This window comes from Microchirus variegatus (genome assembly GCF_963457635.1).
Source record: "Microchirus variegatus genome assembly, chromosome: 18".
In the NCBI taxonomy this organism is placed as follows: Eukaryota; Metazoa; Chordata; class Actinopteri; order Pleuronectiformes; family Soleidae; genus Microchirus; species Microchirus variegatus.
This window is the reverse complement of record NC_139819.1, coordinates 3,363,090-3,379,988: the sequence shown is the minus strand read 5'-3', so window position 1 is coordinate 3,379,988 and position 16,899 is coordinate 3,363,090. Positions and strand designations below refer to the sequence as shown.

The 16,899-nt window shown below is 44.2% G+C and overlaps 2 protein-coding genes across 2 annotated transcripts; one reads left to right on the top strand and one right to left on the bottom strand.

Annotated features, from left to right (window-relative positions):
* Positions 1–2,721: 2,721 nt before the first annotated feature.
* prkg2 (protein kinase cGMP-dependent 2) lies at positions 2,722–9,528 on the top strand (the record flags this gene model as incomplete). The annotated part of the gene is made up of 18 exons (XM_083904442.1): positions 2,722–3,221; positions 3,446–3,612; positions 4,279–4,392; positions 4,634–4,739; positions 5,591–5,654; positions 6,170–6,247; positions 6,474–6,568; positions 6,657–6,725; positions 6,839–6,937; positions 7,091–7,241; positions 7,314–7,450; positions 7,558–7,647; positions 7,768–7,909; positions 7,999–8,162; positions 8,247–8,369; positions 8,533–8,595; positions 9,016–9,082; positions 9,253–9,528. 18 exons carry the CDS (start codon positions 2,722–2,724, stop codon positions 9,346–9,348), a joined length of 2,325 nt encoding a protein of 774 aa, XP_083760568.1. The 3' UTR covers positions 9,349–9,528.
* A 2,376-nt stretch (positions 9,529–11,904) lies between these two features.
* Positions 11,905–14,866, bottom strand: bmp3 (bone morphogenetic protein 3; the record flags this gene model as incomplete). The annotated part of the gene is made up of 3 exons (XM_083905106.1): positions 11,905–12,096; positions 12,781–13,682; positions 14,620–14,866. The coding sequence occupies 3 exons, from the start codon at positions 14,864–14,866 to the stop codon at positions 11,905–11,907; spliced, it is 1,341 nt and encodes a 446-aa protein (XP_083761232.1).
* Positions 14,867–16,899: the final 2,033 nt, after the last annotated feature.

The window sequence follows — 16,899 nt, the reverse complement described above, 5'->3', positions numbered from 1 at the left end:
AGAAAATTAAATTGCATTTTGTGGCCACAATTAAACTTTTTTTTGACCATGTCATGTCCGGGGCTCCGTATACAGGAGATAAACATAACATTATCGCCATCTACTGACCGTCTGACCTCATTACTCTTTTTATTAAACCAGGAAGTCTGATGAGACAACAGCAGAAGACAGAAGAGACACAGAGATAAAGCAGGGACAGATGCGTCCAGCAGGTGGCAGTATTTCCTTGGGTGGTGGTATTTCTCTGTTTTTAACTGACTGCAATTTCAGCTGCCATTGTATGTATGTATGTATATGAATGTCCAATGAGGACATTCATTTATTCATTCATCACAAGTGGAGCTGCTCCTGCACAAAGTAATCCAGGGTCAAAGTTCACTTTTGGTAACAATTAGAATATCTGTCTGGTTTTTTTTAAGTGGTATAAAATACACACTTTTAATTTGTAGTTTTTGTTTTCGGAGTACCTTGTGTACTTCATACACACTTCATACACAAGGAGTATGAAGTACTTTTACTGTGTACTTTTGGAGAAGTTCAGGGTCAAAGTTCACTTTTGGGAGCATCAGAGGAACCACTAGAGGAACCATCAGAGGAACCATCAGAGGAACCATTAGAGGAACCATCAGAGGAACCACCAGAGGAACCATCATAGTAACCATCAGAGGAACCACCAGAGGAACCATCAGAGTAACCATCAGAGGAACCACCAGAGGAACCACCAGAGGAACCATCAGAGGAACCACCAGAGGAACCACCAGAGGAACCATCAGAGGAACCACCAGAGGAACCATTAGAGGAACCACCAGAGGAACCATTGGAGGAACCACCAGAGGAACCACCAGAGGAACCATCAGAGGAGCCACCAGAGGAACCATCAAAGGAACCATTAGAGGAGCCACCAGAGGAACCATCAGAGGAACCACCAGAGGAACCATCAAAGGAACCCCATCAAATCAAAGGAACCATCGAGCTGTGGAGGTTCCTCTGATGTTTACGTTGCAGACGAGATGAGACTGAGGAGATATTAAAAATATGTTTAAACTGTGGATGATAATGTGTTTATTTGATAATGTGTTTATGATAAAACATGAGTCAGCATTTCTAAATGTTTTTCTGTGCAAACAAAACAATTAAAGCTGTCAATTACACACACACACACACACACACACACACACACACACACACATTCTTGTACTTGCTGCATACTGAGGACCAGCATTTCCACTTTATAAATCAACACAATTACAAATATCTACATCATGAATGACATCTACAAAGAACTACTGGTTGCAGTACCTAAAAATGTCTGCAGGTGGAGCCCCAGAGCAAAAAGGGGTGGAAAACTTTTTTTCGATTTTTTTTTTTTTTTTTTTGGGTCCAAAATTTAACAAAAACTTAACTTATACCATGTCGACCAACATTTTTTTTAAGAAATTGACCAAAAATGTTTGGTCCAAAATTTGAAAAAAAAAATTACCCGAAATTTGAAAAAAAAAAATTGACCAAAAAAAAAAAAAAAAATTTGACCCAAAATTTGAAAAAAAAAAATTGAGCCAAAATGTAAAAAAAAAATTTGAAAAAAAATTTTGACCCAAAATTTCAAAAAAATTTTGACCCAAAATTCCAAAAAAAATTTGACCCAAAATTTAAAAAAAAAATTTGACCCAAAATTTTAAAAAAACATTTGACCCAAACTTTTTGGCCAAAAATTAGAGAAACACGTCCTATGTCGTCCAAATTATTATTTTTTTTTTGACAAATTGAGTATAGCATGTTATAGCAACCTCAGGAAGTGATTTCAATGAAAACAAAGTGAGGACCGGACAAAATGTCCTCACTCCGTAAAAATGACCTCACTTTGTTGGTTAGAACACACACACACACACACACACACACAGGAGAGAGAGGGAGGGAGGAAGTATGAGATCACAGCAGACAGACCTCCTCTCTTCTCTTGTGTTCTCTTCTCCTCTCTTCCTCTCCTCTTCTCTCTTCTCTCCTCCTCTTCATCATGTGTAAACAGATGTTTTGTCTCTTAAATCTCTTTTAAAGAACTTTGACCTGCATCTATTTTCCTGCTGACCAAGAAAGAGGAGGAAGAGGAGGAGGAAGAGGAGGTGCAGGTACGTCATGTTGCAGGTACGTCATCTTCATCATCTCCATCGTCATTACATGTGTTTAGCTGATGAACACATGAATAAATTACCGTGTGAATCTGGTTTATAAACAGTGACAAGTTAAATATGAAATAATGACATAGAGATTCTTTAATAAACATCATAGTAAACATGTTTGTGACGGAATTAAAATCATGAGAAAAGTCTGACATTCACTCCGTCACAACCATGAATGTGTGTGTGTGTGTGTTTGTGAGAGAGAGTGTGTGTGGGAAGTCAGTCCAACAATAGACACAATTGTACTTTGACATTTTTTTCCTCCACTCTCTCTCTCTCTCTCTCTCTCACACACACACACACAATTATTTCATATCATATTTAATGAGTATTTGCAGCATCGTCATGGAAACAGACAGGAAGTGTAACGTGACACTTCCTGTCTCCTGAATAATAAATGGGGGAGAATCTTTGTGATCATCTGTTCTCTGCTTTCTTCTCTTCACAGCGTCAGCTCTTTGTCTGAAACCTCAGCTTCTTCTTCCTCCTCTCCTTCGTCCTCTTTCTTGTCCTCCATCACCTGAGCAGACCTTCAGGTGACGTCATGGGGAACGGGTCAATGAAATCAAAGTGTTACAAACAAACCGAGGCCTCTAACGGCACCGCCCTCAAAGATCCCGGCGGCCTCGACGTCCTGAGGGCACGAGTGGACGAGCTGGAGCTGGAGGTCAAGAGGAAGGAGGAGGAGCTTCTAGCCAAAGACCAGCAGGTCAGAAACCTCAAGGAGACTCTGGCCAATCAGACGCAAGCTCTGAGCGAGCTGAGCGACGAGCTGCAGAACAAGAGCAACCAGCTCCTCAAACTGCAGGAGGCGATGAAGAGTCAGGGTGAAGTCTCCGCCTCTCTGACCTCACGACCTCCGTCCGTCAAAGCCGGCGTTGGCGGGAAAAGCAGCCCCAAACTCGGCGTTCGCATCAAAGAGACGCTCAACAGGAGAAAAGGCGCCAAAGCCGGCGTGTCGGCAGAACCCACGTCCAGAACCTACGACTCCAGCGCTCTGCCCAAGTTCTCCTTCGAGAAGACACGCGTACCAAAGGACTCAAGGTGAGGCTATGGTGGCTCCGCCCTCAGGCTCCGCCCACCTCAGCTGCATCAGGAGCGTTAGAGATGTAGACAGAGGAAGTGGAAGTCAAGTTTTTACGCTGTTCGTTCAGATATGATTAAAACTGCGTACGATCAAAAACGCCTTTTACGATTAAAATCCATCGCAGGAATGTTAGTAAACAGCCAACAATAACATTTGTAATGTGTGTGTGTGTGTGTGACAGTGTGAAGAAGCTGCTCACCGACGCCCTCAACAGGAACCAGTACCTGAAGAGACTGGAGCTGCAGCAGCTCAAAGACATGGTGGAGTGTATGTACGAGCGCTCCTACCAGCAGGGGGAGTACGTCATCACGCAGGGGGAACCGGGCAACCACCTGTTCATCCTGGCAGGTACGTTCACCGCTAAAGTCATCCTGTTCAGACACAATTCAACCTGTTTACATCTGTTCCAACCTGTTTACAGCTCTTTAAACCTGTTTAAATCTGGTTAAACCTGTTTAAATCTGGTTAAACCTGTTTACATCTGTTTAAACCTGTTTATACGTGTTTACATCTATCTAAACCTGTTTAAACCTGTTTACATCTGTTCAAACCTTTTTACATCTGTTCAAACCTGTTTACACCTGTTTACATCTCTTTAAACCTGTTTGCATCTATTTACATCTGTTTACACCTGTCTAAACCTGTTAACACCTGTTTAAACCTGTTTACATCTGTCTAAACCTGTTTACACCTGTTTAAACCTGTTTACATCTGTCTAAACCTGTTTACACCTGTTTAAATCTGTCTAAACATGTTTACATCTGTTTAAACCTGTGCCACAAAAATGAAGATCATTTAAGGATAAAGATGGAAGAAGTTTATCTTTATTTGTTATTTGTTTTACATCAAATATTTCAGCTGCAACACACACACAGACACACACACATACACTTTACTTTACTTTTGTGTTTGTTTGTTTGTTCTGTTGTCTCTCTCTCTGTCTCTCTGTCTGTCTCTCTGTCTGTCCCTGTCCTAAAACACAGACTATTGATTGTCCTGGTTTCAAATTTGCAGATGGAAAGTTGGACGTGTTTCAACACAACAAACTGCTGACATCGATAACAGTCTGGACCACATTTGGAGAGTTAGCTATTCTGTACAACTGCACACGGACGGCGTCAGTACGAGGTAACCACGCCCACATTGTTGCGATGATGTCATCACATCATCAACGCGACCAGTCAAAGTGTTGTGACAGCTTTCACGTTCCATGTAAATGTTCTTTGTGCCTGTTTGTAGATAAGTGACCTTTGACCTTTGTAGGAGAGGTCACCGGGTCAACCCCAGTATAGTCAGTTTAAGTCTACAATATCTACGTCACACGTTCACGTCTTTATCTCACATGTTTGTTTTTTTTTCTTCACGTCAGCGGTGAATAATGTTCGGACGTGGGCGTTGGATCGTGAGGTGTTTCAGAACATCATGAGGAGGACGGCAGAGACGCGACAAGAACAGCATCGCAACTTCTTACGAAGGTTAGCATCAGATTGTAGCCATTGATCGGCAGCTTCGCATGTTCGGATTATTGATCATTAATAAAGTTTTGAATGTATTTAAAGTTTCTCGACCTCCTTATAACTTCACTGTACCACCTGTCAACAGCTCACTATTTGGCAGTCGGTTGATGGCTGTTTAGAACATCTCACTATTTGGCAGTCTGTTGGTGGATGTTTCAAACTTCTCACTATTTGGCAGTCTGTCTGTGGACGTTTCGAACATCTTACTATTTGGCAGTCTGCTGGTGGATGTTTCGACATCTCACTATTTGGCAGTCTGTTTGTGGATGTTTCGAACATCTCACTATTTGGCAGTCTGCTGGTTGATGTTTCAACATCTCACTATTTGGCAGTCTGTTGGTGGATGTTTCAAACTTCTCACTATTTGGCAGTCTGTTGGTGGATGTTTCGAACATCTCACTATTTGGCAGTCTGCTGGTGGATGTTTCAAACTTCTCACTATTTGGCAGTCTGTTTGTGGATGTTTCGAACATCTCACTATTTGGCAGTCTGTTGGTGGATGTTTCGAACATCTCACTATTTGGCAGTCTGTTGGTGGATGTTTCGAACATCTCACTATTTGGCAGTCTGTTGGTTGATGTTTCGAACATCTCACTATTTGGCAGTCTGTTGGTGGATGTTTCGAACATCTCACTATTTGGCAGTCTGTTGGTGAATGCTTAGAACATCTCACTATTTGGCAGTCTGTTGGTGGATGCTTAGAACACACAGGTCACTATTTGTCTCGATCTCAGCATTGTTGTTGTCAGCTGAGAATGACTTTATATCTGTGTGTGTGTGTGTGTGTGTGGTTGTTTTCCTACTCACAGTGTCCCTCTGCTGGAGAACTTTCCCGAGGAGAAGCTCAGTAAAATGGTGGACTGTCTGGAGGTGGTGAGTTCTGTCTCTGAGCCTCAGCATTAAAACATTATTTACCATCAGGCCGCATCCCATTTCTGTGAGTCAGCAGATTCTGTCTTATCCCTGTGATGACAAGAACACACCAGAATGATTTAACCAGCGACCAAAAGAGTGTTTATTCAAACCAGGGGACGAGTAAGTCAGAAAAAATGAAAATATCAGTGATTTTAGCTCACAGGGACACATGAGCTGCTGCTCCACTGCTGCCCCCTGTGGTCACTTTGTGTCACTGAGGTCAAATGTGAACAAAGGATTTCAAACAGTGAAGTGACAAAATAAGACATTTGAACTTGGTGATGGAGGCAGCAGTGGATAATTTTGTTATTGATCGATCGGTGTTTCCAGTGATTAACTGTGACGTCATCCACGACCGACCTTCAGCTCTGCTCCTGCAGGAGGCGCCGGTCACAGAGCGCGAGGGTCGATGCTTCGGTTGTGACCTCTGATAGCCCCGCCCCCTCTGTCTCTGTCTGTCTCTCTGGTTACAGGAGTACTACAATAAAGGAGAGTGCGTGATTCGTGAGGGCGAGGAAGGCAGCACCTTCTACATCATCGCTCAGGGAAAGGTAAACGCAGAGGTCACAGAGGTCAAACAGGACACATGGAGGAGGAGGAGGAGGAGTGTGATACCTGATCTGGACACACGAGGCCGCTGTTGTGTTCACGTTCAGAGCTGCGGCTTCGTTCTGAGGTCACGTGATCACGACCGACGCCATCGTGCTCCACTTAGTGTCACTTTTTAACGATCAAAACATGAACACATAAACACACTGTCATGACGTTGTTGTTCAGGTGAAGGTGACGCAGACGACCGACGGCCACAAGACGCCACAGACCATCAACACGCTGCAGAGAGGGGATTATTTTGGAGAGAAAGCTCTCATCAGGTACAAATCTTCTCTTATTGTTTATTTATTTCATTCTGATCAATAAAATAACATTTTATGTGTGTGTGTGCGTGTGTGTGTGTTTCAGTGACGACGTCAGGTCAGCAAACATCGTGGCAGATGAGAACGGTGTGGAGTGTCTGGTCATCGACAGAGAGTGAGTTCTTGTTGCTGTTTTTTCGGTCATGACTCCGGTCCGGTCCACTCCACTCCACTCCACTCCAGTCCGGTGGATCTGCTGTTGAAATAATGTGGTTTGTTGTTTTCCAGGACATTCGATCAGACGGTGGGAACGTTCCACGAGCTGCAGAAGTACCTGCAAGGCTACGTGGCGACGCTGGAGCGCGACGACAAGAAGAGACATGCCAGGTGAACGCAGAGCCAGGAAACTCAGCGCAGAGACACAGTGTTGTTTCAGGAGAACAAGCTGCTACTGTCAAACACAGAAAATCATTAGCGGAAACCGTGGACCAACAGTTTTCAATAAAGCTACAACTAAAGATTCTTTTCTACCGTCGACAGGAAGTCGCTGTCTCGTCACCAGAGTCAGCCGCTGCCTCCTGACGTCGTCCAGCTGAAGGACATGGTGTCTGCGTTCCCTTCGTCCCGACCCTTCGAACTCCTGGACTCCGTCGCTACGCTCGGCGTCGGAGGTTTCGGACGAGTCGAACTGGTACGATCGCAAAAAAATCTAGGTCGAACGTTTAATCAGTAATTTAGTGTTTGGTGTATTTTGAATGTTCAGGTGAAGGTGAAGGACAAAGACGTGACCTTTGCGCTGAAGGTCATCAAGAAGAAACACGTGGTGGACAACAGACAGGAAGAACACATCCACTCCGAGAGGAAGATCCTCGCTGAGGCTCGCTCGCCGTTTGTCGTAAAGTCAGTCTTTAAATGAATGATAGAAATCGTGGAGGATTATGGGTAATGTTTATGTTTACATCATTGACTCATTGAAAGGTTAAAGTGTCCGTGTGTTTTTTTTTCAGACTCTATCGTACGTTTAAAGATAATAAATATGTGTACATGCTGCTGGAGGCGTGTCTGGGCGGAGAGATCTGGAGTCTGCTCAGAGACAGGTAACTCACACCTGGACCTGGACCTGAACAGACACCTGGACCTGGACCGACACCTGGACCTGAACCGACACCTGGATCTGAACCTACACCTGTGCTCACACGTACCTGTCGTGTTTTCAGGGGCAGCTTTGACGAATCCACGGCCAAATTCTGCGTGGCCTGCGTCACCGAAGCGTTTGATTACCTTCATCGTAAAGGAGTTCTCTACAGAGACCTGAAGCCGGAGAACCTGATGCTGGACACGGACGGATACATCAAACTGGTGAGTCTGGACAGATTTAAAAGAATCTCCGTTCGTGTTTCATGGTGAAGTTCTGAAGGTTCTTCCACTGATCGGCTCCTCGTCCTCAGGTCGACTTTGGTTTCGCGAAGAAGATCAGATGTGGACAGAAGACGTGGACCTTCTGCGGGACGCCAGAGTACGTGGCTCCAGAGATCATCCTCAACAAAGGCCACAACCTGAGTGTGGACTTCTGGTCTCTGGGCATCCTGGTGTTTGAGCTGCTGACGGGCAGGTCAGTGCATCAGCAGCTCACACTTCACTTTGACTTGGTTTGTGGACATATATAAAAACAGAGAATCCTGTCCTCGCCCCACAGTCCTCCGTTCTGTGGCACGGACCAGATGATGACCTACACCTTCATCCTGAAGGGCATTGAGAAGATGGACTTTCCCAAGAAGATCACAAAGAGACCAGAGGACCTCATACGAAAACTCTGCAGGTTATTTTATCATCTATGAGATATTCTCAGATTACAGAGATGATGAGTCGGACGAAGCTTCACTGAGTCTTTAAACAAATCAAAACACCTGGAATTTACCTGAACTTTGAAACGTTTGAAATGTAGGTCAATGCTTTGTCTCTGTCTCTGCTGAACTTTACAGACGAAATCCCTCAGAGCGACTGGGAAACCTGAAAAATGGAATAACCGACATCAAGAAGCACAGGTGAGACGTTTGTCCATTCATCTGGGGACTAGTTTGTCCATTAATCGATAAGTGTTTTGGTTCAGAAGAAATATTGTGTAAAAATGTCAAACCTGGAAATGATGATGTTCTCAAATGTCTTGTTTTTGTGTCCACAAACCAAAATGATTCAGTTTGAATGATTTCTTTCTTAAATTCACATTTAAGAAGCTGAAGTTCATCACTCAACGTTCACACTGGACATTTTTTGCTGTTCTAAAATGTCTTGAATTCTGTGGTGTGCCCCCTAGTGGAATACTCCAATAAGACATGTTGCTGCTCTATGTGAACATGTGGATAAACAAAAAGAGCCAAAAGAGTGATGGAAGAACCGACGAGTAAATTTATCACATGAATATTTTCTCTCTGACTCTGATGTTTATGTTCTTCATGTGTCTGAAGGTGGTTTAATGGTTTTAACTGGGAAGGACTGAAGGTGAGAACTTTATCGTCTCCACTGAAGAGAGAGGTGAGTGTGGACGAGAAACGTACGACAATGTACGAGAACTTACAAGAACTTGTGAGAACCAGAAAGAGAACATAGGAGAACGTACGAGAACATATCACGACGTAAATATTTGATACCTGGAGTCCAGGACTGAGCTGATGATTGGTTCCTCGTCTTCTCGTCCTCTTCAGGTCTCTGGACCGACGGACCACAGGTACTTTGACACTTATCCTCCAGATGAAGACAGTCCTCCTGACGAGCTCTCGGGCTGGGACGTGGACTTCTAAAGTGTCTCAATGTGACTGTTTGGAGGAGCAGAGAAGATCGGACAGATGTTTGAAAAGAAGCAGAAGACGATTCTGTTCAAGGTCACGCGGTGGTGCAGTGGTCACCATCGTCGCCTCACAACAAGTGTTTGAATCCTGTTCCAAAACTAGAGACTGAGACAATCACAGTTAATACAATCAAACCACGTACACACATTAGAAACACGCACTGAACCTTTATATAAAATGTAAATAATCACTTTTCTGTGTGAAAGTAAAACTATAAATCTATTATATTTTAAAATATCATTGTTGTTTTTTTTTAATATAAATGAGAGAAGAGTTTCAGTTCTTCTTAAAAACAGAAAAAACTTGATCTTTGTCGTCTTGTATAATTTTATTTATTTCTTTGAATGTTTTGTGAGGAGGGTCAGGGGGTCAGAGAGGGGGCGGGGCTTCAAACGCCTTCACCTCAGTAGTGACGAACGCCTCAGGCCCCGCCTCCTCGGGGATATGTAACATACAGAAAATAAATAGATGAGTTAAAAAGTCATTTCATATACAAATATATTTATGAAGCTTATTTTACAAACAAACAAAAAAAAAACCTGTGGAGTTTTACTGTCAGATAGAAACCAGAGGAGGCCGCAGCGCCGCCGCTAACGCTAACGCTAACATCCATGATGACGGACAGAAAAAAGTGTCAGTACAAAATATATATAAACTTCATCTGCTTTTATCTATCGACACAAAATAAATGTCTCTGAAATATGAAAATAGTGAAAGTATGAAAATACATTTTAGAATAAATCAAACTTTTTTTGTGTTTGTGCCATAAAAACTCCACCAATCACAAGGCACTTCAGTGTGATGTCATCAACATCAGTGTGATGTCATCCACATCCACCAGTTTGGACGCGTTGACCTTTGGTCTCAGAAGACACGCCCCCTCACCCACTGAACTGGGATGTAGAGAGCTTCAGTTAGAGCGCCCCCTGGAGCTGTAATTCCATGTCATGAATTTGAAATCCAGTTCAAAGTTCAGAGCTTCACACACACAGTGCTGCCCCCTGCTGGTGTCTGTGGACATGTGACTTCAATGATTTTATGTATGAGGAAGGAGTTAACTAGTTAGTTAGTTGTGTTTAATGGTAGTTAGCATCAGTAATGTGACATCACTGCCTCAGGGAAACTAACCGTCTACAGTAACTCACTTGTTAGCAAAACTAGCTTAACCAACATGATCCGACCTGTGAAAACTTCATTTCCTGATCATGTGACGTCTGATCCGTTAAAATACTTTTCGTTATTTATTCATCATCATATTTGTTCTTTTACTTATAAAAATAAAAAATCTGCTCATCAAAGAATCTGGTTTATGTTTTTTTTATATATATATATATATATATATATCTTATAAAAACGATAGAATATTTTTTTCTAAATATTTTAGTCTATATTTAAAAAAAAAAAAAAAAAAATCTATTGTCAGTCAAAAACAATGAGTGAAAAAAAATTTAACTGAAGAATCTTAGAAAAAAAAACAAAATCAAAATGACTGGTCCTCTGATTTAAAGGGTTAGTTCAGGTTTTTCCACGCTATATTATGTGAAATGACTGTGCTGTGAGCGCCCCCTGCTGCTGACAACCAGACTCTCTCTATCAGTGGAGACATGGATGAAAAACTGTTTGCAAACCACTCACTCTCCCACACCAAACCCCATAGAGAAAATCAGTGATTTTAACATCACAGCACACAGGAGTTGTTGATCCACTGCTGCCTCCATCACTAAGTTCAAATGTCTTATTTTGTCACTTCAGTGTTTGAAATCCTTTGCTCAGATTGACCTCAGTGACACAAAGTGACCACACGAGGCAGCAGTAGACCAGCAACTCCTGTGTCCCCGCGAGCTAAAATCACTGATTATCTCTATAGGGTTTGGTGTGGGAGAGTGAGTGCTTTACAAACTTCAGTTTCCTGTTGGAAAAGTCTAACAGTGAGATAAAGATGTCAACATGTGACGTAGATATCGAAGACTTAAACTGACATAGTTTTCAGCAGCAGGGGGCGCTCACAATACAGTGATTATTTGAAAAACGAGGTCAGTCGTCCCTAAAATGATGAAGGTTTTAAATAATCAGTGTTTTATCCTTCAAACTAAATCTCACTGAACTATTTTCTTGTAAAAAAAAAAGTTGTAACATCCGTCTCCTGAATATAATCAATAACTTCTCTGACGGTGAAGAACAGTGACATAAATACACAAACACAGGAACAAAACCATGCAAGTGTGAGCAAACCACTGACTGAGTTTGACCACGCCCCCTCAACCCCAGACGCCCCGCCCACTTCAGACTGAGATCACGGCGTTTTTTGTCTCTCGGTGTGAGAAGTTTCTGACAAATGCAGAAATGTCGCTTTGATCACATCACGGATATTTCATTTTCCTCTTTAACGTCCATGAGGGAAAGTGACGCGACCTGTGAGCAGCGTCCTCGTCAGCGTAAAAAACACCAGGCTCCGCCCACCTCCGGGGACGCGAAGCAGGAGGAGGAGTTTAAAGGAAAAAGGTGAAACTATCTGCAGGCGCAGGAATCCACCGTCATGTTTGGATAAACCTTCAGCACCACGTTCTTGTCCTCGTCAAAGAAGAGGATGCTCAGCGAGGACATCTTCTCCGGGACGCAGCACGGCTCGGGGATCCCGGGGACCACGCCCACCGCTCGCACGATGCTCTGGATGGTGGCGTGATTCGACGGCTTCACAGTCTGAAGCAAAAAGAGCAAACAAGACGGATTAGTCATCCACAAATCACACACACAGAGCAGCTGCAGGTGGATCATTTCCCGCAGATGTGTGTCACCTGATCAGAGCTCCGCCCACTCACTGACCTGTGAGGAGCACCTGAGGCTTTGACCTTTGACCTGGCAGAGTTATTAACATCACAGAGTGGGAGGAGCCTCAGGCCTCAGGCAGGACTATTGTTTTGACTTCAAAGTCAGCATTTAAACCGTTTTAAGTCTCAGCTGCTGGGATTTCACGTCGTCACCAGCAGGAGGCGCTCGTTCGTTTGTGCTTATGTCGACAAAAACGTTCACAGCTGCAGTTTTACACACAAACATCATCGGATGTTTCACTGCAGAATATTAACCAGAGTAACCAGATTAAACAGAGAAACCAGATTAAACAGAGTAATCAGATTAACCAGATTACACGGAGTAACCAGATTAACCAAATTAAACAGTGTACCACAGTAACCAGATTAAACAGAGTTACTAGAGTAAGCAGATTAAACAGAGTAACCAAATTAAACAGTGTAACTACAGTAACCAGATTAAACGGAGTAACCAGAGTAAGAAGATTAAACCAGAGAAACCATAGTAACCAGATTAAACCAGAGTAACCATAGTAACCAGATTAAACATGGCAGGCCTGGGGTCGTGACCTCTCACCTTGGGCATGGGGAACTGACAGGATCCAGAGCAGTAGAACGCCTCAAACGACTCCGGTGAAATAATCCACTCGCTCCAGCCGATGTCGGCGAAGTCGACCTTCAGGTATCTGCGCGCGCAGTTCCTCGGCTCGATCCACTGCTTCTTCCGCGCCTTTTTAATCGTGTGTTCGTCGAACTGCAGCAGAGGAACCTTGTGCCGCTGGTTCTTCCGCGTCTTTTTGCGCGGCCGCCGTCCCTGTTTGTTCTCGTAGGGTTCGTAGGGACTGCTCTCGTCCCAGCCCGTCGTCTCGTACGGATACTCGGGTCCGGGGAGCTCGTTGTTCTGCAGCGGCAGCAGAGCGTTGGCCGAGCGTCTGCGGCGCGTCGCCAACCGCCGCTCCGGTTCCGTCTGGTTCCGCTCACGTTGACCCGGTTTGAGGAAACCGTGCGGGGCGGAGCCGGCGGAGTCTCCTCCGCCCACTGCGCGGTGTCTCTGCAGCGTAGCTACCACGCTCTCGGGCTCGGAAATGGCCGAGTCGTTGGCGTAGACCAGGATGTACGGCGAGCGTCGCGACAGCAGCTTCTTCTTCACGTCGACGCCGATGAGCAGCTCGCCGTGACGTTTGGCCTCGTTGACCGCGCCCGTGACGTCCTTCCAGTGCCACGACACCACGTCTCTGTAGGCCGTGGACACGTTCATGTGGAACTGTCCCAGCGTCCGCGGCTTGCCGTCCACGGAGCCGAAGCTCCAGATCGCCACGTGGACGCGAGTGTGTCCCCGCGGGCCGCGGCGACCACAGCACCCCCGCGTGGCGTTGTGAAGATCTGCGACGTAGAAATGAAGCGTCGCAGAGAGGACGTCCTCAGACTTGGTGAGAGACGTGAGGTTGAAGATCTGCAGCTGCTTCCTGTCCACGGAACCTGAGACGCAGAAGAAGCATAAATCTGATTACAATCAATCAGATTAACATTTAAACAATCTACGTTTAATCTGCCACGATCTGATGAAGGTTCTTTTTTAAAGGTGCCATATGTAAGAATGTGGCCAAAAACGGTTACTACACTCAAATTCAAAATACCGAGGTCTTTTAGGTTTTATTTTCTGACGTAACTGGCAACACGTGGTTGCTCGGCAGCTGAGACTCTACTGACTGCAATGATTGTTTTGGTAGGTGGCGCCACATACCAAAACATGATTTGCAGTCTGCAAAATATTTTTTTTAATGCAAATATTTTGTCTGTACTGTTGTTTTTGCTGAGTTCAGTTTGTTATACGAACATTATTCCTGAGTGTGACATATAAGGAGGATTTTATGGCCAGTTTATTACATAATGCACCTTTAAATAAAGTTAATTCATGTGTAAATATTTGGTTCTGCTGCTAAAGAAAACTAAACTAAAATCCACAGAGGTAGAAACCTTCAGAATAAAAACAGATAATATATAATTTATATCATTTCGGTGGAATCAGCCTTTAAACACTGTGTTGTGCAGACACTCGACCACAAGGGGGCAGTATAGTACCAGGCATAACAGTGTGAGGAGGACAGATGATGATTACGTGAAAGTGAAGGTGTGAAGTGTGTGTGTGTGTGTGTGTGTGAAACAGGTTCATCATCACGTTTTCAGTACTGATCAACAGGTGGCGCTCTAACGCTGCACATGACCTGCACGTGAGCGAATCTGTTTTTAAGTTTACTGAAAGTCAAAGCTGAAAAACTTTATTTAAAACAAACTATTAATAAAACTTTTCACAAAAGAAATTAAAAAGAATTAAAACATTTTCCTGTTCTTTATTTAATTCACTCATTCACTCGGACGTGTGTGTGTGTGTGTGTGTGCGCGTGCTCATACGAACCGCGGTGCGCTTTGAAGCTCCGGACCGTGTTCCCGTCCCTGAAGGGAAATCCCGCGCGCGTGTATTTGTCGTAAAGCATCTGCATGTGCTCAGTCATCGTGTCCTGAAACAGTGTGTCCTCGTGATGTCTGTCCACTGTCCTCCGCTCGGAGCTCGCGCCTGTCCTCAGGAGCGCGCAGTGTCCGCGGCACAGGTACGTCCATCCGCACAGGAGCGCGAGGACAAGCCGCGAGACCAGAGGAGACATCGTGATGAAGAAGATGCTCGGAGGATGAAATGAAACGCGGTTCCGGCAGAAGAAGAAGAAGAAGAAGAAGAAGACGACGAGATTAAGTCCACACAGACATCATGTCCTCACCTGAGGACACAGAGACACGTGACCTCTGACCTCACTGCAGATGCACCTCAGCTGATCACTGATCAATAATCGATCAATGAGACACAGAGACAGTCCACAGTCCAGAGCTCAGCCTCAGTGAAGGTGAAGAGAGAGAAGCTCACTGTTTTAGAGCTCTCTCTCTCTTTCTCTCTCTCTCTCTCACACACACACACACTCTCTCTCTCTCTCTCTCTGCTGCTGTTCTTCAGGACTAATGTTTCATTAAAGGACATTCCGTGTATTTACTGAGCTGATTTAAACACCTAAACTCTGACTCCGCCCTGACTCCGCCCCCTCCCCTCCCTCTGTGTGTGTGTGTGTGTGTGTGTGTGTGACAGCAGCAGATTACTGTGGCATTAAAGGATCTTCTCTGCTCTTTAGTTCTGTTCAATGGAGCTAAGCACACACATCCTGAACCAGCACGGTCCAGTCCGGATGCTGCTCGACTGTCTCCCACTGTCTCCCAACACTAAAAACATTTTTTTTGCAAGTCTAATAACCTTTTTTTTATTATTCTTATTCTTATTATTTATGAATAAAATTATATTTTGTGTGCATGTGTGTGTGAGACTTCACACACTGTGAAAAAAACACGTTCATCTTTGTTTTTTCTTGACATCATTTTCTAAAAGGTGTTGTTTTTGTAGATGAACGAATATCCATCAAAATGAAGACGTGATGAAGATGACGATGACGTCACTGTGACGACGTCATCGTCATCTTCGTCGCGTCTTCACTGCGCGAAGCTTCCCTCTGAGGCCCGGTCGAGTTAGACTCCGCCCCCTTTTAGCTCATGCTGTGTACATTAGCAGCAGCTAATAAAACAACGCTTCAGTTCAAAGTCAACAGTTTAAGAGCGTCGTAAAAGAAAATGAAGAGGGAACGTTTATACCGGGCTTTTATTGTGAAATCAGTACTGTTTACACACTGTGTAAGTGTGTGTGTGTGTGTGTGTGTGTGTGTGTGTGTGTGTGTGTGTGTGTGTGTGTGTGTGTGTGTGTGTGTGTGTGTGTGTGTGTGTGTGTGTGTGTGTGTGTGTGTGAGGCCTATGTTTTAATACAGAATATAAACTGATTCAAAAACAGCTTAAAATATACAATAATTATGTTATTATAGAAATAATAAAAACATGACTGAGAGTTAAAGGTCAAAGGTCAGGGAAGAAAAAAAGTGATAAAAAGTTGGATAAAATTTAAAAACAACAGCAGCTTTGAGGGCAGGTCACATGACTGAGTGAATGAATGAGTGAGTAAGTGAGTGAGTGAGTGAATGAGTGAGTGAGTGACAGGGTGAGTGAGTGAGTGAGTGACTGACTGACTGACAGGATGAGTGAGGTGTGTGAGTGAGTGAATGACAGAGAGAGTAAGTGAGTGAGTGAGTGAGTGACAGAGTGAGTGAGTAAGTGAGTGAGTGAGTGAGTGAGTGACAGGAAGAGTGAGGTGAGTGAGTGAGTGAGTGACAGGTTGAGTGAGTGAGTGACAGGATGAGTGAGTGAGTGACAGAGTGAGTGAGGTGAATGAGTGAGTGAGTGACAGGATGAGTGAGTGAGTGAGTGAGTGAGTGAGTGAGTGACAGGTTGAGTGAGTGAGTGACAGGATGAGTGAGTGAGTGACAGAGTGAGTGAGTGAATGAGTGAGTGAGTGACAGGATGAGTGAGTGAGTGAGTGAGTGAGTGAGTGACAGGATGAGTAAAGTGAGTGAGTGAGTGAGTGACAGGATGAGTGAGTGAGTGAGTGAGTGAGTGACAGGATGAGTGAGTGAATGAGTGAGTGAGTGACAGGATGAGTGAGTGAGTGAGTGAGTGAGTGAGTGAGTGACAGGATGAGTAAAGTGAGTGAGTGAGTGAGTGACAGGATGAGTGAGTGAGTGAGTGAGTGAGTGAGTGACAGGATGAGTGAGGT